This window comes from Thalassophryne amazonica, chromosome 4, assembly GCF_902500255.1.
Source record: "Thalassophryne amazonica chromosome 4, fThaAma1.1, whole genome shotgun sequence".
Lineage (NCBI taxonomy): Eukaryota > Metazoa > Chordata > Actinopteri > Batrachoidiformes > Batrachoididae > Thalassophryne > Thalassophryne amazonica.
In genome coordinates this window covers 69,114,436-69,130,426 of record NC_047106.1, presented here as the reverse complement: position 1 = coordinate 69,130,426, position 15,991 = coordinate 69,114,436, and the positions used below count along the sequence as shown (strand labels likewise).

Genomic DNA, 15,991 nt, shown 5'->3' with positions numbered 1-15,991 from the left:
ACATACAGGACCGAAAGTAATATCTTCCCCTCCACCCCACTTCAAATATTTTACATGTTGTTTTGCATGTTGGGTCAACAAGAATTTAATGTAATAAATTTAATGTAATGATTCCAGTTAATTCATTTTGCTTTGTGTACCTGATCCCGTCAGATCCCACAAGTGAAGCAGAGTAGGTCCTGATACTTGGCTGGGTGACCACTAGGAATGTCAGGGGTGTAAAACGTGCCACATCCCAATGCAGATCTGTACTGGATCCATTGTGATGACCCTAACAACCGGGCAGCCAAAAGACAAACAATAATTCTAATGAATTTGCAGTGGGTGAATGCTCTGTAGTGTCTTTTTTTAACAATCTGTCTTTTCCTCAGAACTCAGAATTCTATAAAAAAAAAAGTCATGTCCAAGATGCAGGAGGCTGATCAGAAGGATGATTGTGATGATATCAGTGACACCTCTGTTTCCTCCATTCGGTCTGTTTCCATGGCTGATGGATCCCAGAGTGACCCATTACCGGAGGAGCAGCAAAGTTCATGCCCAGAGAACTCAAAAAAGGCATTTCATATTATTTATTAGATATGTTCTGACATTGCCCACCGTGATTCTTTATCCATGCGTGAAGTGCTATTATCTCCCATTTTGTTCAAAAAGCAACAGGTTTCCAAAAGCAGAAGACAAACAAAAAAGCATGCTGCCACCCTCTGAACACACCTGTGATCAATCCAAGAACCCAGTGTGCTGAGCCAAGTAACATGAAGGACTCAAAAACCCAGGTTGTCTATCTGCAGAACCAACTGAGTGAAGCCAGGAATAAAAACAAACAACTGGAGAGGGTGAACCATCGCTGTGCGGGTCGCACTGCAACACTTCCAAGAATTGGAGGAAATCCTTCCACAGGTTTGTATCTCTGTGGCAGCACATTTTAAAAGCCAATTTTGATCTGCTCGTGTACCATCTAATAGTGATCATCAAATTAGCTCATCTTCAGATGTTTGCCGTTATATCTGTTCTGTCACACTCTCAGACTCTCGCCCAGCATGAAAAACGAGTCACGGGCCCTGAATGAGTTGCTTCATGAGGCTCATATGAGCCGGGACAAGTTGCAAGGGAGCTCCAAAGTGCAAAAGACACATTACACAAAGCACAAGACAGTCCTGCAGCATTTGGAGCAGCTCAACCAGGATCACAACTTTCTGGAAAGAGAAAAACTCACTTGCAAACTGGAGAAAGTCACTGCTGAGGTGGACAGAAGAACAAGAGGATTTTGGTAAGCGCTAAAGTTCGATTTGCACACTTCCACACAATAGGTTTATTATAATTAGTCCTGCTACAACCATGTTTGTAGTTACTATGTTTACCATCATTCATCGCTGTAGTTATGAGGCAGATTTAGCCATGCTGTAAGTATGCTAGACTTCACAGCCATGCACAGTCTCCCAAGTCAGAATTGTTTGTCAACTCTTTGTATCAAGTATTTTTTCATAAACCAGATCAAAATTATATGTCTCAAGGTCCTCAGCTTTTGAGATTTAAAGATGTCAGGGAAGAGGTTATGGAGTCATGAATCACTGGGACAGAGGTGTTTGGCAATGCCAATACATATGCAGAATCAGAATCAAATTTATTGCCAAGTTCTCAAATATAAGGAATTAAGAAGAAGTAAGAAGTAATAGGTGCATAAACAACAGTAAAAGAAATGGAAAAAAAAATACTTCTGTAAGAAGTAAAGGAGTCAATAGGCAAATAGGCAAAACTAAGTTACTGTCAAACAGATATACTGGAATGGGGCTGTGCAGGCATGCAGATGAACAGTACAGGGATGACCAGTCTGTACTTTGGGGAGTTGGAGGGGTGGGGGTAGCAGGGTAATGGGGTCTCCTGGCATTATTTATTAGTGTAGCTGCAGATAGAAAGAAGCTGTTTTTGTGTCTTGAGGTTTAGTCCTGATGGACCTCAGCCGTCTGCCAGAGGGGAGGGTAACAAAAAGTTTGTGTCTTGGGTGAGAGGGATCCTGTTGGGGAAGTGTCGTGACACGGACCCACAACAGGGGGCGTTAATGAAGGGACCCACGTCTTCTCCACGTCCCAGGTGAGGGTGGCCACGACAGTGGACTCGGGAATGATGGTTTCTGGGGGGTCTGACAGCTCGGCCCTGGCTTCCTCTTCATGCACCCGGGACAGTGCCTCCGACTGTTGGTTCTTGGTCCCGGGGCGGTATGTAATCTGGAAGTCAAAGCGCCCGAAGAACATGGACCAGCGGCTTGCCTGGGGTTCAACCGCTTGGCGGTCCAGATGTACTCCAGGTTCCGATGGTCCATGAAAACCGTGAAGGGCAACCGTCGCTCCCTCCACAGGTGTCTCCACTCTTCAAGAGCCTCCTTCACCGCCAAGAGTTCCCGATTGCCGACGTCATAATTCCTCTCAGCCGGGGTCAACCTGCGGGAAAAATAGGCACAAGGGTGGAGGACCCTTTATCGGACTCCCCGCTCTGGGACAGCACGGCTCCTATCCCTGAGTCAGAGGCATCCACTTCCACTGTGAACTGGCGAGTAGGATCGGGCTGCACCAGAACTGGCGCAGTCGAGAACCGGCGTTTCAACTCCCTAAACGCGGCTTTGCACCGATCCGACCAGGTGAAGGGGACTTTAGTGGAGGTCAGGGCTGTCAGGGGGCTAACTACCTGACTGTAGCCCTTAATGAACCTCCTGTAGAAATTTGCAAAGCCGAGGAACTGTTGCAGTTTCCTACGGCTTGTTGGGTGGGGCCAGTCTCTCACCGCCGCAACCTTGGCCGGATCAGGGGCGACGGAGTTGGAGGAGATTATGAACCCCAGGAAGGACACAGAAGTGCGGTGGAACTCGCACTTCTCGCCCTTCACAAACAGCCGGTTCTCCAACAACCGCTGTAGGACCTGACGTACATGCTTGACATGAGTCTCAGGGTCCGGAGAAAAGATGAGGACGTCATCTAGATACACGAAGACGAACCGGTGCAGGAAGTCCCGCAAGACGTCATTAACCAAAGCTTGGAACGTTGCAGGGGCGTTTGTGAGGCCGAACGGCATGACCAGGTGCTCAAAGTGACCTAAGGGGGTGTTAAATGCCGTCTTCCACTCGTCTCCCTTCCGGATCCGAACGAGGTGGTACGCATTCCTAAGATCAAGTTTAGTAAATATTTGGGCTCCATGCAGGGGCGTGAACACCGAATCCAACAGAGGTAACGGGTATCAGTTGCGAACCGTAATATCGTTCAGCCCTCTGTAATCGATGCACGGACGGAGTCCGCCGTCCTTTTTACCCACAAAAAAGAAACCAGCACCCATCGGGGAGGTGGAGTTCCGGATCAACCCGGCAGTTAACGAGTCCCGGATGTAGGTCTCCACTGATTCGCGTTCCGGACGTGAGAGGTTGTACAGCCTGCTGGACGGGTACTCAGCGCCCGGAATCAAATCGATGGCACAATCGTACGGTCGGTGCGGGGGAAGGGCGAGTGCCAGATCTTTGCTGAAGACGTCAGCAAGATCGTGGTACTCACATGGCACCGCCGTCAGATTGGGCGGGACTTTGACCTCCTCCTTAGCTATCTCACCGGGTGGAACCGAGGATCCTAAACACTCCCGGTGGCAGGTTTCGCTCCACTGCGTCACAACCCCAGACGGCCAATCAATCCGGGGATTGTGTTTCAACACCCATGGAAAACCCAAAATCACTCGGGAGGTAGAAGGTGTTACAAAAAACACTATCTCCTCCCTGTGATTCCCAGACACCACCAAAGTCACTGGCTGTGTCTGGTGTGTGATTAATGGAAGAAGAGTGCCATCTAGTGCTCGTACCTTCACAGGGGAAGGCAGAGCCACCAGAGGGACCCTACTTCCTTTGCCCATCTGCTGTCCAGCAGATTCCCTTCTGACCCCGTGTCATAAGTGCTGGGGCGTGAAGGGTTAAATCCTCAAAAAGGATTGTGACTGGGATTCGTGCTGATTTTCGGGGTTCCCCCGCGTGCGTGTTATGGCCCACCCTTAGCCCAGTTTCTAAGGACGGGCGTTGTAGTTTGACCGTTTGGGACAGTTCAGTTTTTCTCTGGGCCCCTCCCCAATCAGACCGGGGGTGACATGTTTAGCCGCATGTTCTCCTTGAATTGCTGGCTGTCTGAGTGGTGTCCAAAAAATGAGGTGGGCTTCATAGATAATTGGCAAAGCTTCTGGGGAAACCTGGTCTTGTTAGGAGAGACGGCATCCATCCCACTTGGATGGAGCAGCTCTCATTTCTAGAAATCTGGCCAATTTTCTTAATCCTCCAAACCGTGACTATCCAGGGTTGGGACCAGGAGCAGAGTTGTAGTCTTACACACCTCTCTGCAGCTTCTCTCCCCCTGCCATCCCCTCATTACCCCATCCCCGTAGAGACGGTGCCTTCTCCCAGACTACCAATAACCAGCAAAAATCTATTTAAGCATAAAAATTCAAAAAGAAAAAATAATATAGCACCTTCAACTGCACCACAGACTAAAACAGTTAAATGTGGTCTATTAAACATTAGGTCTCTCTCTTCTAAGTCCCTGTTGGTAATGATATAATAATTGATCAACATATTGATTTATTCTGCCTTACAGAAACCTGGTTACAGCAGGATGAATATGTTAGTTTAAATGAGTCAACACCCCCGAGTCACACTAACTGTCAGAATGCTCGTAGCATGGCCGGGGCGGAGGATTAGCAGCAATCTTCCATTCCAGCTTATTAATTAATCAAAAACCCAGACAGAGCTTTAATTCATTTGAAAGCTTGACTCTTAGTCTTGTCCATCCAAATTGGAAGTCCCAAAAACCAGTTTTATTTGTTATTATCTATCGTCCACCTGGTCGTTACTGTGAGTTTCTCTGTGAATTTTCAGACCTTTTGTCTGACTTAGTGCTTAGCTCAAATAAGATAATTATAGTGGGCGATTTTAACATCCACACAGATTCTGAGAATGACAGCCTCAACACTGCATTTAATCTATTATTAGACTCTATTGGCTTTGCTCAAAAAGTAAATGAGTCCACCCACCACTTTAATCATATCTTAGATCTTGTTCTGACTTATGGTATGGAAATAGAAGACTTAACAGTATTCCCTGAAAACTCCCTTCTGTCTGATCATTTCTTAATAACATTTACATTTACTCTGATGGACTACCCAGCAGTGGGGAATAAGTTTCATTACACTAGAAGTCTTTCAGAAAGCGCTGTAACTAGGTTTAAGGATATGATTCCTTCTTTATGTTCTCTAATGCCATATACCAACACAGTGCAGAGTAGCTACCTAAACTCTGTAAGTGAGATAGAGTATCTCGTCAATAGTTTTACATCCTCATTGAAGACAACTTTGGATGCTGTAGCTCCTCTGAAAAAGAGAGCTTTAAATCAGAAGTGCCTGACTCCGTGGTATAACTCACAAACTCGTAGCTTAAAGCAGATAACCCGTAAGTTGGAGAGGAAATGGCGTCTCACTAATTTAGAAGATCTTCATTTAGCCTGGAAAAAGAGTCTGTTGCTCTATAAAAAAGCCCTCCGTAAAGCTAGGACATCTTTCTACTCATCACTAATTGAAGAAAATAAGAACAACCCCAGGTTTCTTTTCAGCACTGTAGCCAGGCTGACAAAGAGTCAGAGCTCTATTGAGCCGAATATTCCTTTAACTTTAACTAGTAATGACTTCATGACTTTCTTTGCTAACAAAATTTTAACTATTAGAAAAAAAATTACTCATAACCATCCCAAAGACGTATCGTTATCTTTGGCTGCTTTCAGTGATGCCGGTATTTGGTTAGACTCTTTCTCTCCGATTGTTCTGTCTGAGTTATTTTCATTAGTTTACTTCATCCAAACCATCAACATGTTTATTAGACCCCATTCCTACCAGGCTGCTCAAGGAAGCCCTACCATTATTTAATGCTTTGATCTTAAATATGATCAATCTATCTTTGTTAGTTGGCTATGTACCACAGGCTTTTAAGGTGGCAGTAATTAAACCATTACTTAAAAAGCCATCACTTGACCCAGCTATCTTAGCTAATTATAGGCCAATCTCCAACCTTCCTTTTCTCTCAAAAATTCTTGAAAGGGTAGTTGTAAAACAGCTAACTGATCATCATCTGCAGAGGAATGGTCTATTTGAAGAGTTTCAGTCAGGTTTTAGAATTTATCATAGTACAGAAACAGCATTAGTGAAGGTTACAAATGATCTTCTTATGGCCTCGGACAGTGGACTCATCTCTGTGCTTGTTCTGTTAGACCTCAGTGCTGCTTTTGATACTGTTGACCATAAAATTTTATTACAGATATTAGAGCATGCCATAGGTATTAAAGGCACTGCGTTGCGGTGGTTTGAATCATATTTGTCTAATAGATTACAATTTGTTCATGTAAATGGGGAATCTTCTTCACAGACTAAAGTTAATTATGGAGTCCCACAAGGTTCTGTGCTAGGACCAATTTTATTCACTTTATACATGCTTCCCTTAGGCAGTATTATTAGACGGTATTGCTTAAATTTTCATTGTTACGCAGATGATACCCAGCTTTATCTATCCATGAAGCCAGAGGACACACACCAATTAGCTAAACTGCAGGATTGTCTTACAGACATAAAGACATGGATGACCTCTAATTTCCTGCTTTTAAACTCAGATAAAACTGAAGTTATTGTACTTGGCCCCACAAATCTTAGAAACATGGTGTCTAACCAGATCCTTACTCTGGATGGCATTACCCTGAGCTCTAGTAATACTGTGAGAAATCTTGGAGTCATTTTTGATCAGGATATGTCATTCAAAGCGCATATTAAACAAATATGTAGGACTGCTTTTTTGCATTTACGCAATATCTCTAAAATCATAAAAGTCTTGTCTCAGAGTGATGCTGAAAAACTAATTCATGCATTTATTTCCTCTAGGCTGGACTATTGTAATTCATTATTATCAGGTTGTCCTAAAAGTTCCCTAAAAAGCCTTCAGTTAATTCAAAATGCTGCAGCTAGAGTACTGACGGGGACTAGAAGGAGAGAGCATATCTCACCCATATTGGCCTCTCTTCATTGGCTTCCTGTTAATTCTAGAATAGAATTTAAAATTCTTCTTCTTACTTATAAGGTTTTGAATAATCAGGTCCCATCTTATCTTAGGGACCTCGTAGTACCATATCACCCCAATAGAGCGCTTCGCTCTCAGACTGCAGGCTCACTTGTAGTTCCTAGGGTTTGTAAGAGTAGAATGGGAGGCAGAGGACTGCCCCTCCCTGAGCCTGGTTCTGCTGGAGGTTTCTTCCTGTTAAAAGGGAGTTTTTCCTTCCCACTGTAGCCACATGCTTGCTCACAGGGGGTCGTTTTGACCGTTGGGGTTTTACATAATTATTGTATGGCCTTGCCTTATAATATAAAGCGCCTTGGGGCAACTGTTTGTTGTGATTTGGCGCTATATAAAAAAATTGATTGATTGATTGACAGTTCCTCTGTATATGACTGTTAGACCCACAGAAAAAACACTCCCCGCGGGCCTGCCTCCCTTGTCTGTCCTTTGATTTCATTTTGGCCCTGCTCGTGTCCATAGCTTCGTCAGCAGGGGGAGCTGTAGCCACACAGGGCCCTCTGGCTGTGGAGCGTGGGGACGACGGCACCCTTTCGGACCCGGAAGGAAGAGGGACGGCCCGTGCCTGGTCACGCCCCCCGCCCTGCTCCCGACGGTGTTCCTCTAACCGGTTGTCTAAGCGTATAACCAGGTCGACAAGCCCGTCAAAATCCCGCGGTTCCTCCTTAGCCAGCAGGTGCTCCTTCAGGACCGGAGACAGTCCGTTTATGAAGGCGGCGCGGAGTGCAACGGTATTCCAGCCGGACCTCGCAGCCGCGATGCGGAAGTTGACTGCATACTCGGCTGCACACCGGCGCCCCTGTCGCATTGACAGTAGCACGCTCGAAGCAGTCTCGCCTCTGTTGGGATGATCAAAAACCTGTTTGAACTCCCTTACAAACCCAGCGTATGATGTTAGGAGCCATGAGTTCTGCTCCCAGAGCGCCGTAGCCCAGGCGCGTGCCTCTCCTCGAAGCAAATTGATGACATAAGCCACCCGGCTAGCGTCTGACGCGTACATGACGGGACGCTGTGCAAAGACGAGCGAACACTGCATCAAGAAGTCCGCGCACGTCTCAACACAACCTCCGTACGGCTCCGGAGGGCTTATGTATGCTTCAGGGGATGGTGGGGGGGGTCGTTGAACGACCAGTGGAACGTTTGTGTCTGACAAAGGACCAGCAGGAGGAGGTGCTGCAGCAGCGCCTTGATCGCGCGCCTCCACCCTGGCGGTGAGAGCCTCCATCCTCCGATTGAGGATAACGTTCTGCTCGGTGACCAGATCCAACCGAGCAGTGAAAGCGGTCAGTAGTTGCTGCAGCTCCCCTAACACGCCTCCTGCTGGTGCCTGTGCACCTTGCTCTTCCATTGGCCGTTCAGGCTCGAGTTGACGCCCCTCGGGATCCATGACGCTGGCCGAGAAATCCTGTTGGGGAAGTGTCGTGACACGGACCCACAACAGGGGGCGTTAATGAAGGGACAATGGAATAGCCAAAAAGTAACAATTTAATGTTGTGAAGGTGCACAACGTAATACAGACAGATACAATTATGTGTTATATCAATCCAACAAAAAGGTGACGTGTGGCAGGCTCGAAGATAGGAGACGTCCGGTGAGAGAAAAGCCGGAACCCACACAAGCCTCACCACCAACGGACCTGAAGAACACCGGAGCCACCAAGCCCCGCGCCCCAGGTGGCCACTGTCTTCAGCAGTCAGACCCGGTACTGCTGGCAGAAAACAGAAACAGTTCTGGATGAGTGTGAGTCCGCACACTCAGTAATCCCACAGTCTGTGTTAAGTTAAGGAGGGAGAACCTCCACCTCCAATCACACACTCGTGCAGCTCCTGAGATAACCACTTATCTGGGTGGGGTGTGAGGCGAAGCCGTCGCAGTCCACACCAAACGCCAACTCCACAGACAGGGTATCCGTCCCACGAAAACGGCTGCAAAAAGAGATCAGACTAATACTTGAATTTAAGTCAGCAGAGAAAATTACCTGTATGGTAGAAGATTTCTCGGCGAGGAGGTGGAGTTGCAGTCCGGTCTGGTGACAGCTGGTGTTGATAGATGACAACTGTCACCTCCAGCGGCTCCGACGCCCTCTCGTGCTTGGAGCCCGCACTCCAAGCAGGGCGCCATCTGGTGGTGGTGGGCCAGCAGTACCTCCTATTCAGCGGCCCACACAACAGATCGGCCACAATCTTCCTTCCTCACCTCAGGGCCCTGGAGGTGTACAGGTCCTGTAGGGATGGCAGATTGCAGTCAATCACCTTCGCTGCTGCGTGGATGATATGCTGCAGTTTGCTCCTGTCCTTAGCAGTGGCAGCAGCAGGAGAACAAAGGTCCAAGTCTTTAAGGTCCTGGTGCTTCCTGTCTTATTGTATGGTTGTGAGACTTGGATGCTCACCAGTGACTTCAAATCAATCAAATCAAATATATGTTATTGTCCCCACAGGGAAATTTTGCTTGGGCAAAAGTGCTACAACAGCTGCCAAGAAATTAAATATGAGAGACAACAATTACAATAGGTACAACTTTGATAAAATCTAAAACAAAATAAAACTGAGGTATAAAATCCAGCCTAAGAACATTGATCAAAACCAGTTTAAAAACCTTAATATTACCCCCTTGAAATTCAAAACCCCTATAAAAATTGTGACATTAAAACCAGTGTGCAAAAAAAGATGCTAAAGTGCAAAATAAGAGGGAGATCCTATCGAGATACATCTGGATGTTGGAATGACTGAGCGCTTAAGACAATTAGTTTTACACTTGCTTGCTCTTAACAGGGTCACCTGCAGGTTTTCTGTTCCACTCCTCGGCAATTAACTCTATCAGGTGTTCTCAGCCAATCAAGAGCTGGAAGACACCAATTTTAAAAAATCAGGTGTGATCTGAGTAGGTAGACGTGGAAAACATGCAGGGCAGGTGCTCTTCAGGAACAGAGTTGGTGACCCCTGTAAATCTATAACATCTTCCTAATCAGAAAACAGAATGTTTGATGGGTTTACAATTAAGTTGCATACCAGCTTAAGGCCAAGGACACGCCCACATTTTATCTAGCTGTGGCAGAGGGATGGTTGCTTTTGAGAAGCGAGGATGAACCAGTTGTCTGCCTTTGTGGTTGCCATTCAGGACCCAAGGTGATTCCATAGTGTGGTGGATGCAGTAACACATAGCACCCATGCAAGCTCCCAGACCTGACCTGAAGAATATATGTAGAATTTTTCAAAAGTAACAACCAAATTGTGTCCAGCTGTGGTATAGGAAACAAATTTAGTCCTGAACTCCCACTTTGTAGCTGCTGAGTCTGCATGTACAAATACTGATACCATCTGTCAACAACTGTAGTATGACTAACTACTACAACTTGGTAGAAGCTTGTGTTTGTGGATGGCAGTCATAAGATTAAATTGTTCAGCTGGTTCCTCTTTTAATGTCTCTTCCAGGACCTGGAGAAAAACCTTCAATTGAGCCAAGCCTCCTTCAGCCACCATATTGAAGTACAAGAAAGAAAGACGAATGAGGCAAGGAAGACAAATATCTACCTGGAACAACAGATATATTATTTAAGACAGAAACTCCAAGTAAGCTCGACAGAAGAATGTTTGTTAATCATTGATAACGTGTAATTGCTCCTCATCATATCTTCTTTGATCATGTTTTACCAATACCATTATTGATAATCATGTTCATCTGGGCATTTTATTCAACACAAATAGTAGCTTTGAATTTGGTCAGTTTTATGTTGTGCACTTATAAGAACTGACCCATTTACTCATCATTTTGGATTTATGCTTTTGAGGCCTAACCAGTAACTCAAGGTGATGACTGGATGTTTTCAGTACTAGGTCTCTCCAACAGCGCATTGGGTACTGCTGGAAGGACACAGATAGCGTGTGCTATTTGTATGGTGAGGAAAATCAGCTGTGACATTTTTGTGGTGTGATTCCTTGTGCATGATCCAGCAGGTGCCTCAGTGTTGAGGACCCCAGCAACTGGAGAAGGTCAAGGGGATGCCTACATTTCACCTGACTGTGGCAAGCATAAGCTGTTTTAAGAAGGTGGCGATGGGCTGGTTGTCTTTGTGGGTGGTTGCCAATCAGTACTCAGAGCAGTACCAGTGCATGCCCTGATCACATTGTGACTCCACACACAAGCTTCACAAAGGATAACAATGGCTTTCTCGGAAGTTGATTTTCATGAAAATTTGTTCAATTATCAACATTTCCTTGTGTACCTCGTGTTGCACTAACTGTTGTGAAAGTGTTGGAACACGGACCCACAACAGGGGGCGCAATGAACGGACAATGGAGAAAGTAAATAACAAGTTTTACTGTCGTGAAAGTGCACAACCAATACAACAATTGACAATTTGGGTTTACACCGAATTCCACTGGTGTCGTGTGGGCAGGCTCGAAGGTAGGAGACGTCTGTCCAAGTCGAGCCGGAACCACCCAGATTTCCCCTGCCACCGAACCCTGGAAATACCGGAACCGCCAAGTCCCGAATTCCCAGGTGGCCACTGCCTCCGCTCGTCGGATCCGGTACTGCTGGCAAGAGAACAAACACACAGGTGTGGATGCGGCTGCACCCAGTACACAGAGAGGGAAGTAGCTGACTCCACCTCACGTCAATACTGCAGAAAGGTGAGTACTTATCTTTTAGTAGTCAGCTGTTCTGCAAAACTCAGAGAGACAATATAATGTAGCAGAGAATCGTTACCTCTAACGTAAGGCGATATCTCGGCACTGAGGTGGAGACGCCGTCCTCCTGATATACCTCTGTGCTGAGTGGAACAGCTGTGTCTGGTGATGGGTGACAGCTGTCACCCAGGCTACTCCCATAAGGCGGCAGCGCCCTCTGGTGCCTGGAGCCCGCACTCCAGGCAGGGCGCCCTCTGGTGGTGGTGGGCCAGCAGTACCTCCTCTTCAGCGGCCCACACAACAGGACCCCCCCCTCAACGGGCGCCTCCTGGCGCACGACCGGGCTTGTCCGGATGGCGACGGTAGAAGTCGGCCAGGAGGGCCGGGTCCAGGATGAAGCCCTTCTTCACCCAGGAGCGCTCCTCGGGTCCGTACCCCTCCCAGTCCACCAGATACTGAAAACCCCGGCCCATCCGACGGACATCAAGGAGCCGGCGGACAGTCCAAGCCGGTGCTCCGTCGATGATCCGGGCAGGAGGCGGCGCCGGACCCGGGGTGCAGAGGGGTGAGGTGTGAAGAGGCTTGATCCGGGAAACATGAAAAAGTGGATGGATCCGCAGTGAGGCCGGAAGCTGGAGCCTCACTGCGGCGGGGTTGATGACCTTGAGGATCTTATAAGGTCCGATGTACCGTTCTTGGAGTTTCGGTGAGTCAACCTGTAGAGGAATGTCCTTGGTGGACAACCAGACCTCCTGCCCAGGACGATACTTGGGGGCCGGGGCTCGCCGCCGGTCTGCATGTTTCTTCGCCCTCGTCCGGGCCTGCAACAAGGCAGAGCGGGCGGCCCGCCACACCCGACGGCACTTCCGTAGGTGGGCCTGGACCGAGGGCACACCGACCTCTCCCTCAACCACCGGAAACAAGGGGGGCTGATACCCCAAGCACACCTCAAACGGGGAGAGGCCGGTGGCTGATGACACTTGGCTGTTGTGGGCGTACTCGATCCAGGCCAGGTGGGTACTCCAGGCCGTCGGGTGCGCGGCTGTCACACAGCGAAGTGTCTGCTCCAGTTCCTGATTCGCCCGCTCTGCCTGCCCGTTGGTCTGGGGGTGGTACCCAGACGAGAGGCTGACCGTGGCCCCCAGTTCCCGGCAGAAGCTCCTCCAGACATGTGAGGTGAACTGGGGACCGCGATCGGAGACGATGTCTGATGGTATGCCATGCAGACGGACGACGTGGTGGACCAGGAGGTCCGCTGTCTCCTGGGCCGTTGGGAGCTTCGGGAGGGCCACGAAGTGGGCCGCCTTGGAGAAACGGTCCACTATCGTGAAGACGACGGTGTTTCCCTGGGACGGCGGGAGACCCGTGACGAAGTCCAGACCGATGTGGGACCAGGGGCGATGAGGCACGGGCAGTGGCTGTAGCTGCCCTGAGGTCTTTCTGTGGTCGGCCTTGCCCCTGGCGCAGGTGGTACAGGCCTGGACGTAGTCCCGGACGTCGGCCTCCAGGGATGCCCACCAGAAGCGTTGCCGGACGACTGTCACGGTCCTTCGCACCCCTGGGTGACAGGAGAGCTTAGAACCGTGACAGAAGTCCAGGACTGCAGCCCTAGCCTCTGGTGGGACGTATAGTCTGTTCTTTGGTCCGTTTCCGGGGTCCGGGACACGGGTCAGGGCCTCCCGGACGGTCTTCTCCACGTCCCAGGTGAGGGCGGCCACGATAGCGGACTCCGGGATGATGGGATCCGGGGGATCCGACGGTTCCGTTTTGACTTCGTCTTCGTGCACCCGGGACAATGCATCCGACCTCTGATTCTTGGTCCCGGGACGGTAGGTAATCCGGAAGTCAAAACGGCCAAAGAACAGTGACCAGCGGGCTTGCCTGGGGTTCAGCCGCTTGGCGGTCCTGATATACTCCAGGTTCCGATGGTCAGTGAAAACCGTGAATGGCATGGCTGTTCCCTCCAACAGATGTCTCCACTCTTCGAGGGCCTCTTTCACAGCAAGGAGTTCCCGATTGCCGACGTCATAGTTCCGTTCAGCGGGGGTCAACCTGCGAGAAAAATAGGCACACGGGTGAAGGACCTTATCGGTCTTCCCGCTCTGGGAGAGCACCGCTCCTATCCCTGAGTCCGAGGCATCCACTTCAACCACTAACTGGCGGCTAGGATCGGGCTGCACCAGAACTGGTGCAGACGAGAAGCGCCGTTTCAACTCCTTGAACGCGGCTTCGCACCGATCCGACCAGGTGAAGGGGACTTTTGGTGAGGTCAGGGCTGTCAGGGGGCTAACTACCTGACTATAGCCCTTAATGAACCTCCTATAGAAATTAGCAAAACCGAGGAACTGTTGCAGCTTCCTACGGCTTGTAGGTTGGGGCCAATCTCTCACCGCCGCAACCTTGGCCGGATCAGGGGCGACGGAGTTAGAGGAGATGATAAACCCCAAGAAGGACAAAGAAGTGCGGTGGAATTCACACTTCTCGCCCTTCACAAACAGGCGGTTCTCCAACAACCGCTGCAGAACCTGACGGACATGCCGGACATGAGTCTCAGGATCCGGGGAAAAGATGAGTATATCGTCCAGATACACGAAGACGAACCGGTGCAGGAAGTCCCGCAGGACATCATTTACCAATGCTTGGAAGGTCGCGGGAGCATTAGTGAGACCGAACGGCATGACCAGGTACTCAAAATGGCCCAACGGGGTGTTAAATGCCGTCTTCCATTCGTCTCCCTTCCGGATCCGAACCAAATGATACGCATTCCTAAGATCAAGTTTGGTGAAGATTTTGGCTCCATGCAAGGGGGTGAACACCGAATCCAACAGGGGCAACGGGTATCGATTGCGAACCGTGATTTCGTTCAACCCCCTATAATCAATGCATGGACGAAGCCCGCCATCCTTTTTACCCACAAAAAAGAAACCAGCACCCATCGGAGAGGTGGAATTCCGGATCAACCCGGCAGCTAATGAGTCCCGGATGTAGGTCTCCATTGATTCACGCTCCGGCCGTGAGAGGTTGTACAGCCTACTGGACGGGAACTCGCTGCCTGGAACCAAATCAATGGCACAATCATACGGGCGGTGGGGAGGAAGCGTGAGAGCCAGATCCTTGCTGAACACGTCAGCGAGGTCATGGTACTCCGCCGGCACCGCCTTCAGATTGGGCGGGACTCGGACCTCCTCCTTAGCTTGGGAGCCGGGAGGAACCGAGGAACCTAGACACTCCCGATGGCAGGTTTCGCTCCACTGAACCACTACCCCGGACGGCCAATCGATCCGGGGATTGTGCTTTAGCATCCATGGAAACCCCAAAACCACACGGGAGGTGGCCTGAGTCACAAAGAACTCGATCACCTCCCGGTGGTTACCTGACACCACCAGAGTTACTGGAGGTGTCTTATGCGTGATTGGTGGGAGTAGGGAGCCATCTAGTGCCCGAACCTGCACAGGCGAGGTAAGAGCCACCAGAGGGAGCCCTATCTCCCTGGCCCATCTACTGTCAAGCAGATTCCCCTCAGAGCCCGTGTCCACCAGTGCTGGGGCCTTCAGGGTTGAATCCTCATACAGGATTGTGACTGGGAGTCGTGTAGCAATGTGGGTGTGTCCCACGTGAATGTTTTGGCCCACCCCTGGCCCAGTCTCTAGGGGCGGGCGTTTGGCGTTTGACCGCTCGGGGCAGTCTCTCACATGGTGCTCTATTGAACCACAAACAAGACACGCTCCGTGGGTCCATCTCCTCTGTGCATCTGGTGCCCTAAATGTTGCCCTACTCGTGTCCCTAGCTTCGTCAGTAGGGGGAGCTGTGACCCCACGGAGCGCAGGGGCTGTGGAGCGTGGGGAAGGCGGAGCTCGATCGGAACCGGAAGGGAGAGGGGCGACGCGTGCCTGGCCACGCCCTTCGCCTCGTTCCCGACGGCGTTCTTCTAACCGGTTGTCGAGTCGTATGACCAGATCGATGAGCCCGTCTAAATCCCGCGGTTCGTCCTTCGCCACCAGGTGCTCTTTTAGGACCAATGACAGTCCGTTTACAAAGGCGGCGCGGAGGGCAGTGCTATTCCAGCCGGATCTCGCCGCCGCGATGCGGAAGGCGACTGCATAGGCAGCTGCGCTCCGACGCCCCTGTCTCATTGACAGTAGCGCGGTTGAAGCGGACTCTCCTCTGTTGGGATGGTCGAACACCGTTCTGAGCTCCCGTACAAACCCAACATATGTATGAAGGAGCCGTGAGTTCTGCT

General features: G+C 49.7%; 1 protein-coding gene across 1 annotated transcript in view; it reads left to right on the top strand.

Annotated features, from left to right (window-relative positions):
- Positions 1 to 15,991, top strand: part of LOC117508331 (lebercilin-like protein) — a 58,095-nt gene that overhangs the window by 22,474 nt on the left and 19,630 nt on the right. Inside the window, exon 3 of the mRNA XM_034168067.1 lies at positions 10,555 to 10,692. Coding sequence (XP_034023958.1) covers positions 10,555 to 10,692 — 138 coding nt within the window. The remainder of the gene's footprint in view (positions 1 to 10,554; positions 10,693 to 15,991) is intronic.